Source organism: Archocentrus centrarchus, chromosome 22 (assembly GCF_007364275.1).
Source record: "Archocentrus centrarchus isolate MPI-CPG fArcCen1 chromosome 22, fArcCen1, whole genome shotgun sequence".
NCBI classification, from domain to species: domain Eukaryota; kingdom Metazoa; phylum Chordata; class Actinopteri; order Cichliformes; family Cichlidae; genus Archocentrus; species Archocentrus centrarchus.
The window spans coordinates 25,966,506-25,977,558 of record NC_044367.1 but is presented as its reverse complement, the minus strand read 5'-3'; the positions used below and the strand labels follow the sequence as shown (position 1 = coordinate 25,977,558).

Genomic DNA, 11,053 nt, shown 5'->3' with positions numbered 1-11,053 from the left:
TTTATGTGTGTAATGATGAGCTTATATCTCATCTTTAAGTCCACTGTTTGTTTTATTTTGGTTTTAATGCCATAAAAAATAATAGAAAAGAGGGAAATACAATATAAATACGACATTATTAAACCCTTTCTAAAACTTGCTGACAAAGACTGAAAAACAATGCTCTTAACAATGATGCAGTCCTGGCTGAGCACCCCGGGTCACGCCGGTGAAGTTGACCTCTGAGGTCAAAAGAGGGACTGAAGGAAGGAGTGTAAATAAGCTGCACAGTAGAGATACCATAAATATAACAATTTAAATAGAAACAGTATCAAGTAGCATATCACAGCATTAGTCTTCACAACAAGGTGAAGGTGTTGAAATAACACTGCACAGGAGACAGAAATAAGACTGCATCGTAGAGAGGCAGGAAAATCATGCTGGATGAGTTACTGGAAAAGAACGTGTGTTTTGGTCTGATGTTTTGTGTCTACAGGACCCAGATGAGGCCGTTAATTGGCGACAGCGAAGGGGCAGGAGGAACTGATAAGCATGCTACACGTCCCTCGCCGTACAAGGCAACATCTTGCATATTTCAGTAACTGTCTGTCTGTGTATAAAAGTTGGACTAAGATAGAGAGCGGTGTCAGACTTGGTGTGAAGCTGCACCGACTGACTGTATTAAGCAGCTTCGACAATTCTGAACCAGAGTACTCTGTAACACTCCCTGTGACGTGTGTGTTTGTGTGTATTAAACATCTCCTTGATTCTGATCCAGCGTCTGACAAGTGAATTTTTCCCAATTAACGAACACGCAGGGACTCAGGGTGATTCAGGAAGTACGTTTTGTCCCTTCACATGTTTATGTTCAGACTTGAGGTTTTATATGAGGTGCACTCATGAAGCCCATAAAAATTCTGAACAATGTTTCATTTAAATTTGGTCTCCCCTTCAGCATTGCCGCATTGTGCAGCGCTGTTTAGAAGCTCCCGAGGCGGCTATTTCCTTATTTGACCTGATGCTAAACCCTGCTTAAAAAGTGTTCCTTCATTTTAAGCATATTTAAAAATGCACTGTGTGGCTCATTTACATCATCAACATACATCTCACCCCAGAGATCAAAAATCTGTCAATCTATCCAAAAATATTGATGTGTTAAAATCCATCCATTTAAACACATCAATATTAAATTTAACACTAACAAAAGTTCTTTTAGTGTTCAATTTTTTTTCTTTTTCAACCCTGTTTACTCAGTAAATTTAGTATTAGGAATTTTATGGATTTGCAGCTCAAATAAATCTTCCTTGTGGATACTCTGGGCTACACAAAACATTCACATTGCAGTTTCTGCAGGAAACGCTTTGTCTAGTTATTGCAATGTGTGGAATATATCACACAACTGTATTGTGACAGCTGCCAATACTTTACCATAAAACATGAATTCTTTTACAGTATACAGAAAACCATTCATACGGATACTTATTTTTTTGTTTTTTTAATATATATATATATACATATATATATATACAACCAAACACACATAAAATTATATATACAACGAAATATGAGACTCAGCAAATATGTAAACACTTTACATATTGCTGCGTCTCATATTTCATGCCAGAGAACTTATCAGGGTTTGGTTTAATGAGCCCCCCCAACAATCAGAAGATCCCCTGTGAGCACGCTCTTGGCGACAGTGGCGAGGAACAACTCCCTTTTAAAAGGAAGAAACCTCGGGCAGAACCAGGCTCAGGGAGGGGCAGCCATCTGCTGCGGCCGGCTGGGGGGTGGCGTGATGGAAAAGAGGAATGGTGTGTTAAACCTACCACTGATAAGTTCAGGGACACATTTAGTTGTTAGGAGATGGTGCTGGTGAATGCTGCGGCCAATTCAAAGGAATGAGAAGAGGGGAGAGGTGAAAAGGATGAAGATGGATAGAGGGTGGAGGAAGAGCAGGCTATTCTTCGGTTGAGGAGGAGAAGCAGCAGCAGAACGTGCGGAGAAACCAGCAACGCTTTCTCTCCTTTTTCTGGCAGAGTTCCTGTAACTCTGCGTTTCGGAGTTTGAGCTTTTTGATGGCAGAAAAACTTTCTTCATTCGTTTCTTCAAGCTGCTCCAATGTTTTTTTAAGAGTTTCCACCATTTTCTCACTTTGTGCATACATTTCCTTCAGACTATCACATTCCTCTTTGTGTGCCTTCTCTGCTATATCTTGCCTGTCTTGCAACTGCTCATTTGCCCTTTGCATTTTATCAAGAGCACAAAAGATGTCTTCATGCATTTTCTCCTGTTGTTGTACCTGCTTCTGCAGTTCACTGTTTGTGCTCTGTAGTGTTTCACAGAGTGTGTGCAGTTGCATGTTTCTTTCCATCACTTTTTGCATCTTAGACATCGTCTCATTGCAGAGATTCTCCAGATTTACCTTCTCTGCCTCCCTATCAACACATTTGTCTTTGAGTTCCTCATAAAATACTTGGAGTTCAGCATTTTTTTTCTCAAAGATTTGAAGAGCACGTTGCATCTCTCTGCCCAGTTCATCCTGTCCTTCCCTCTCCTGTAGCAGTTCTGCATTTCTTTGCACTGCTTCATCCAGTTTTACTTGCAAGCGTTCCTTTTCCTTCTCACTTTCTAGACGCTGCTGGTGTGTGTCTTCAATTACAGCTTCCAGTTGTTGCAACTTTGATATCGCCTCATCATGTCTTTTCTCCATGTCACTGAGCTTGCTGTCCATCTCTCTATATTCAGCTTCCTGTTGCTCCTTCTCTTTTTGTATTTCCATGTTTTGTTGTAGTGTTTGATCAAGTTTTACTTGCAAACTTTTATTTTTAGCCTCACTTTCAAAAAACTGGCATCGTGTCTCTACACCTGCTTCTTCCAGTTGTTGGAGCTGCTGTAGCGTCTTATCATGTTTGGTTTTCAGGTGTTGGTATTTGTATAGTGTCTCCTTGTGTTGTCTTTCCAAATTTTCATGTTCGTATTTTGTCTCTTCGTGTGTTGCTTCCAAGTTTTCAAGCTTGTATTGCAACTCTCCTATCTCCTGGGTCATGCAGATCAATTCACTTCTCAGTTCGCTCTCATTTTTGCTCTTCTCTTTCTTCTCGCCCAACAAGCGTATAATTTCCTGCTGCGATTTCTTAAGCAGTGCATCCCAGCCTTCATTTATACGCTGCAACTTGGCCTTGTATTGCTGATCTTGGTCCTCATCCTGCTTGGAAATTTCTCCCAAGCGTTTACTTTGGACCTCCAGCTCTCTGGTCTTCTCCTCCAGCTTGTGTTGTGTCTCTTTCTGTAGTGCCTCCAAGTTTCTGAGTTTATCTTTTGTCACTTCATATCTGACCATCACGTCTTGAAGTTGACACTGTGTGTACTCAGCTAATATGTCCTTTTGCTGGAGTTGGTGTAGTGTCTCGTGTTTAGCTTCCAGATTTTGGAGCTTGTGTACCTCCATGTTATATCTTTCCCTCAAGTCATTGAGGTTCTGTTGCTTATGAAGCATTATTTCCCAATCTTCATTTAAGATCTGCAAGTTACCCTTGCATTGCTGATCTTGATCTGGTTGGTCCTCTTTGTTAATGGCTCCAAAGCCCTTATTTTGGGCCTCCCTCTCTCTGTCCTTCTTCTGCAGTTGTTTGATCATAATGTGCAACTGCTCATTTTCCTTCTGGAGGAGATCAAGTGCCCTTTTGAGGGATTCGGTGTCTTCTGGGACATTTATCTGACCACTGCAGTGAAGTGATTCAGCGAAATCACTCTGTTTTTGGTCCTGAAACATGTTCTTGAGATGTTGAGACTCTTTCCAAATGTTTCCAAAGGTTTTCTAGTTGAGGCTTAACGTTTGAACGCTGAGAACAAAAGAAATCACCAAACTGACAGGAGACTGAAAACGTTTGTGAAAGTCTGTCTTGGTTACCTGTATTTAAAGATTCCGGGTTCTTTGATGTAGCAAAGCTCTTTTGGTCCTTTTATGATCTTTTGAGGCTGCTGGAATGTTGACGTCATAAGGAGTAACGTTAGGAGTAGCATTCGACTGGTGGCCCTAGCGTAATACCGCATAATTTTCTGATTGGTTGATATGGTGCATTTTTCCACCAATAGGAAAGGGGTTGTCGGGAGTTATTTTGTTCTGTTTTGTTTTTATTAGCAAGCACTTCCTGTTAGCGAAACTCCCGTTTTCGCCGTTTATTTCTGCACAAAACACGCATCGAAGGTGAGGACACTATATAGGAAAAAGCACTGCGTAAATTATTGGGCATAACTCTGGTTTTACTTGGCAGCAAAAGCAGCACAAACGACAGTTTTAACTGCACAAACGGAGCGCTAAAAAAGTAGACCACTGTGGTTTGATTTGGATCAAGATGGGGGGGATGGTGACCTTTGGATGTTACCTTTCATTGTTACAAACCGGGCTATTAAGAAAAAGCCCTTTACGTGACAGTTTATCGGCGGATTACTAACGTGATTTAAAAAAATTTTTTTTTAATTAAAGTAGTTTTTTTTTGCATACAGTGAGGAGTAGTACAATGTTTTTCCAATGTTAAAACATGGAGCGTCGGCCGTGTGATCAGCTGACAGATTTTTTTCTTGTTGTTTGGATCAGAGGAATGTGCAAAAACTCATGGGAGTGTTCATGTCGGTGTTTATGTGTTTAGTTACAGAGTTGTCAGCTATGCTGTGCCGCTCTCTCATTGTTCTTATTATTAGTTTGAGATGTGAATTACACACGTTGTGTGGTGGTGAGGTTTGACCACGGTGACTGTGATGGCTGTAGCAGATAATGGCCGATGGTCACCGTAACTGTTCGCAGCACGGCTCTGCCCTGTGTCAGTAATGTTATAGCCCCTGCAGTGGAGGTCATGGGTTGGACAGCTAGCTCATAATCTTTGTTTTTTCTTTTACCAGACCGCACCACAGGATCGAGTGGTGTAATTAGGCCTGGCTGTGATTGGATTACGGTCTACAATGAAGAGTAATGCTAATTGGTGTGTGGCCACTGAACAAGAAGGCTTGTGATTGTCAAAATGTTGTAATGAAAGAGGATGGTCCAAAATGTCCAGTAAATAACATCTTTATTTCTCACTGTTTATTATCTATTTGTCTTATCAGGTGATGTTTCCAGCTCTCTGAGCTGCTGTCCATGGTCTTCCACATAAATGTCACAGAGCCATCTGGGTTGATCTGTATATGATTCCCCCCCACCTGATGTTTGAATCAGGTCTGTATTGCCATAAGTGTTGAAGTTGAAGTTATACAAGAATGGGGTTGTAAAAGAAGAGTCAGGTATATTTGTTCAAGTAAATACTAGGTAATTAGAATGTCTGTGTTGTGTAAACATGCTGGAAAACTGTCTGGAATTGGAAAGTCATAAGAAAAGTTTGGGTTCTCTGAAATGCTTGAATTTGGTTTGCTTTTATACAAGGTATATTCATACCATTAAATCCGTTGTTTACAGACAGATGCGAGATCAGAGGCATACCCCATGTTAGGATCCTCTTGTCACAGGGAAAAGTCACTGAGCATCAGTACAAAGTTACATTGAGGGATCACCTTTATCCTGGGAATAAACTGTTAAAGAGGGGTTCCTGAATAGTTTAGTATGAAAATGATGTGAATCAAATGCTGTGGCCTTCATAGTCACCAGTTCCCAACCCAGCTGAACACCTAAAACTATGTGGGAAATTCTGGACTGGCATAATAGATGCTACTTGTTTGATTAGCATTTCAGAGACTTTTAGAATCAATTCCAGGAAACAGCTCACAAACGTGTCTTTGTCACCTGCCTGTACTGTACATGTTGTTGTTTTGGTTCTGCTCTGTCATTTTTCTCCTAAATGATGACCTCTTGTGAGCCTATTTGGGCACATAATGTTATTTGTGTATAACATAATAAAGAAATGGAATTGAACATGTGAATGAATGGTTATTCTTTTGGTAAATGACATTTCTTTGTGCTTGATGTTTATCAGTGCCCCAAGGAGGCTGATTCAAAGAATGTTAGTAAGTCTGAGGTTGATTAAAGCCCAATTTAGACATTTATTGATTCCACAATTCACTGTTACTGTAACACAGAACACTTTATTAAAGTGCACAAAACAGGAACACATAAAAGCAGCACTGCAGGATACACAATCAGTGCATATACAAAATCAATGATTTAGAGAATAAAAGTTTTACATTCAGGTCATCTTATTGGAAAAACAAACAAAAGCTTGAAACACTAATTTCTTACATTATACATACCTGCTGATGGGGGCATCATTTTTACAGAGCAGAAACTTTTTTTTTTAAATATATTTTTTATGTCCCTGGGTTGGCTGGTGGCAGATTCTGCAACTTGGGAAATTTTGCACCCGTGACACCTTTGCTCCTACCTCTGAGGGGTGATCCTTAAGCTTACGCTTATTCTGTGCTGCTCTTGCCCAGACTGGAGGCCTACTTGTAGTGTCTAGTGTGCTAATGGAGGGTGTTATGGTCACTGTGGAAGAAACTGATGTAGGAGGGTCAGTATTTCCAGGGGCCATCTGACTGCACGGTTTTATTGTCAGTACAGAGGGCCCAGCAGGCTCAGATATTGCTGTGGAAGCAGCCAGTGAAGGTACAGGTCTGGTGATGGTAGAGGTTGTCTGGGCTTTTCTAAGTGTTGGTGGTGGCACAGGTGGAAGAGGTGGCCGAGGCTGTGAGACTGGCATCATCACATCTCTTCTTCCCTTTAACACCTTGGTCCCTGCTGTGCTGGGTGTGGGTATATATTTCAATAGAGGGATGAAGTCCCGCACAGTCTTGATGTTAATTTTAGGGAGAGGAATCCCTGCTTTACCGACAACTGGATCTTCCATCAGAATTTGGTGCTGGATTCGCTCGTAGGCCTTTAAAATAGAGTTTTTCTCAGGACTGATGTGAGAGCCCTGAGGTGAGCGCAACCACAAAAGTTTAACCAGAGTGTACATTAACCTCTTTCTGATCACTGATGTCATGTTGTGCTGGTGCATAACGCTTGGCCGTCTTTACCTTCTGTATCTGCAGCATCAACGAGGTCATCCCAAACAGAGGGTGTTTCCCCAGTGGTTCCTGTATAGCTGGTTAAACCTTTGTGGCTCTTTGTCATTTCTAAAAATGGAGTAATTTTTTAAAATCCTTGTTTTAATGTTTAAAGGTAACTAACCCTGATTAAAAAAATAAACACAGAACTACTCACGAAGGCTGGAGGGTGAACTGTGGAGGTTTCATCATTGGTGAGTGGAATGTGGGGCAGGACAGTATCCAGGGCAGTGTCATGTGCCTCCTCATCGCTCTGGTATGCCTCGTCATGATCATCTGGTTCTGGCTGCCCAGGCTGAACTACCTCCTCCTCAGGACCAGGTCCATCATGGATGATGTCCTCCAGAGTGAGCGTCCTAGACTCTGCAGTGCTCTGGCTGAATAAGTACTCCAGGCCGAGCAGTTTGTTGGAAGTGAGATCAGCTGGGCCGCGGAAGTTTACTTCAACAGGTTCTCCAAACAGCTGCTGACAGCGAGTGTTGAGACGATCAATCAGTGGAGCACAGTAAATCCTGTGATGCTGTCCTTTTCCACCAAATACAGCATCCGAGCTCCTGTCAGAGTTCCACCTTGCAATGCCACTTATGAGGTAAACATGATAGGGCTGTGCTGCATAGTGGGGACCTGAACACAACAATAATAATCAAAAAAGGCAATGACAATGACACCATCATACGTTTAATTTGTAAAAAGTATACAGAATACACCTGTGTACCTGGAATCATGTTAGGAAGTACTTTGTGGGTTCCTCTCAGGCTGTTGCTTCCATGCAGACATTTATAGTCGGCAACATCGACGTTGTTTATTGTGGTGTGCGCCACCCTGTACATGCTCATGTCTGGTGGATCCTGAATGCACTCAAAGTGTCGCTGCTGTGCTGCCCACATCTCATCAATGGCCTCTGGAAATAAAGACACATACAACCTTTACATGATGTTAAACATATATGATACACTTGAGATTCATGTTGTAATAACGTGGGAGAAGAGCCTTGGTGAGAGAGGTAAAGAAGAACCCAAAGAAATAATCAAGCAAACGCAAATTTCCTGACTTTTGTGTTACGTTTATAAAGAGCAATCTGGATGCATATCAGTGAAATGTGTGCTGTATCAACTACTGGACCAAATAGCTTGTGTCTGCAGTTTCACTAAAGTCACAAGCTAGCTCCGTAAATGTGTAAAAGTGATTAATAACAATGATGGAGGAATCAGAAGCCATCATTTTTGGGTTTTCTTTTTTGATGTTAGGAGAGCCAGTAAGAAACCTGTATTTTGTTTTCTTTTACAAGTTAATAGTTTTTGTTGTTAATTTGTGTGCTGATTGCTTTAATATCATATATTTGAAATCTGCAGTCTGCTGACGCAAAGATGTTGTAGATTGCTGACTGAATTAAACGATGTACTTCTCACCAAATCTGCCTTCTAGATGCAGTACTTTATTCATACTATTTAAAAAAAGCCATTGAGTTAAAGTGAAAGTTTTTTAAAGGCAAGTAACAAATTAATAATACAAACAGCAAACACTGACTGGCCCTTTAGTAGCATATCTTAAAAAAGTATCATATCCTAACTCATTAATGTGGCCCATCCTTAATCTTCAGCAGGTATACATTTGGTGTATTAGTGGATTATTAACCAGTGTCCTATTAATTATGGAGTATGTTCTCCAGCTAATGAGGGAGCAAGAAACAGTATGGCTGTAGTCTGTCACTAATTAAAGTGGATTAAACACACACACACACACACACACACACACACACACACACACACACACACACACACACACACACACACACACACACACACACACACACACACACACACAGTGACAATTCTCGAGTCTATTGGGGCCCTAGGGCAAAAGGGGCCCCTCCAACCAGTTGAAAAGCTGTAATTAAAAGCTCAAAGTAAATACAAGAAATAACATGATGCTTGTGGAAGATACATTATTCAGGTGTGTCTCCCCCCACAGTTAAGGCCAGAGAAGCAGCATTTAGTTATTTGGCGTTATATTTAAGTGTTATCTGCTCCAATCACTGCTGTCTTCCTTTTTTCACTCCCAGGAGGATATTTGTCTTTGAGTGGCTTTTCTTGTTATTAGGTTTGTTTAAACAGAATCATGCACAAAGCTTGCAACTGCAGTGACTGGAGTCAGGCAGGGTCTCCTTACGTCATTGCAAACTTGGCACATGGTCACTGCTGTAGTTTAAAGTTTGTCAGCGCTCAGGAGCCCCCAACTGGCCTGGGGCCCCCAAGCTGTTACCTGCTTTGCCTGGTGGCAAGCCATTTTTTGATATCACACACACACTAACATGACCAGTGAGTGTCACTATCTCAAATAGTTTATCGAAAAAAAGAAAAGGGGTTAGGGTAGGGTTATTGCCAACACTGACCGACCTCTCAAGGTTAAGTATAATAACTAGAATATTTACTTTGGTGTGCAGGATAAAGTACCAGAATTGTTTTGTGAAAAAGGCATAAAGACCTTATGAATATCAGAGTTTTTAAATTTCTTACTTGGTCTAGCTTCTAACCATGTAAACATGTGCTGCTGCCATGATATGTTATCTTCTGGATTAATTTCACAGGAAACCGCTCCACCTGAGTCTTCTGAGGACTCTCTCAGAAGGAGTGTGCGTCTCTTTGTAAATGTTGACTACTAGATAGTAATACATGGCCTAATTGTGTGTTTCTGTGTGTGTGTGTGAAAATCTCCCAGCAGCCAGAGATGGAGTTATCTCAAAAGCCAGACTCCCCCCTGTTAGCATCGGCTGCTAGGCACTGCGATGTTTTCATATTCTAAGTTTTTGTGTGCATTTGAGCAACAAACACAAACAAAACTCCTGCACAACATCACCACCACCACTGCTTCTTCAAGCCGTCTGAGTAACATGGTTTAAACCAATTAAGGGAACATTTACTCTAAAGGCTTGTGTAGTGATATTTAATTTAGTCTACTTTTAAAATTAGGTCATTATAAAAATAATGTTAACTTTTCAGCATTCTCCACTGATATGTTCTTTTTTTTAAACTAACACTGTAGGATAATCAGTAAAATGAATTATTTCTTGTCATCTGTCTTTTTAGATGTGATTAAAATGTTGCACAGATTTTGCAGAGAAACTGTTTCTTTGCTCAAACAGAATATTTATTTTTATTTTTCACACAGTCCCAATTCCAAAAAAAAAAAAAAAAGTTGAAATACTCTGTAAAATTTAAATAAAAACAGAAAATGAATATTAGATGCCTGAGATCTCGGGGGCCTCAGGCAGCACTACATTAAAAATTAGATTTATGAGATTTGTAGATGACTGCATTCTGGCTTCATTTACATTTACACAGCATCCCAACTTTTTTGGAATTGAGGAATACAATATTGTATTGTAATTAAAACAACATAATATTGTATTGTATAAGTATTGTAATTAAAAGACAACAGTCTCAGGGAGACGACTGTTGTCTTAATTGGCACTATGTAAATAAAACTGGATTGAACTTTGATCAGTGTACTGAGAGATGAGAATAACTGTCTGGAAGTCTAAAGGAGGAATTCTCAAAAAGATAATTCCTCATAGGTTTTCACCCAGGTTGAGACCTGGTGACTGTAATGGCCATAAATTAACATGTATGTTATTTTTATTCTCAACCTTGTTTCTTATCATTGGATTGTTGTCCTGGAAAAGAAGAGAACCAACATTGTTGTAGTGGTTTGCAGTGCACTGACCCTTCCCGGGAAAAGTAGTCTCATTCCATGACAGGATATTTTCTGCAGCATTACGGAGCTTCAAAGGATCTTACTTTAAGCTCCAGGGTGAATTTTTTCCCCATCCTGGAATTAAAAATAAAATATATTTTACATTATATTGCAAAGCGCAGATGCTTTGCTTTGTAATGTAAAATATTACATTAGTAATTGCTACAAAAAAGAGAAAAAAAACTATTTTTCTTTCTGCTTGATTATATGGACTTAATGAGCTTTGTTAAATTTGTAACTCAAATATTATCACACTGCATTATTTCTGTGACTGCTTGTAGTC

At 40.2% G+C, this 11,053-nt stretch overlaps 1 protein-coding gene and 1 long non-coding RNA gene across 2 annotated transcripts; one reads left to right on the top strand and one right to left on the bottom strand.

Moving 5' to 3' along the window:
- Positions 1–1,572: 1,572 nt before the first annotated feature.
- LOC115772915 (myosin-9-like) lies at positions 1,573–4,005 on the bottom strand. Its single transcript, XM_030719363.1, has one exon. The coding sequence runs from the start codon at positions 3,752–3,754 to the stop codon at positions 1,940–1,942; it is 1,815 nt and encodes a 604-aa protein (XP_030575223.1). The 5' UTR covers positions 3,755–4,005; the 3' UTR covers positions 1,573–1,939.
- An 874-nt stretch (positions 4,006–4,879) lies between these two features.
- LOC115773126 (uncharacterized) lies at positions 4,880–5,850 on the top strand. The gene is made up of 3 exons (XR_004019075.1): positions 4,880–4,961; positions 5,086–5,194; positions 5,432–5,850. It is a non-coding gene; the product is annotated as an uncharacterized LOC115773126 (long non-coding RNA).
- Positions 5,851–11,053: the final 5,203 nt, after the last annotated feature.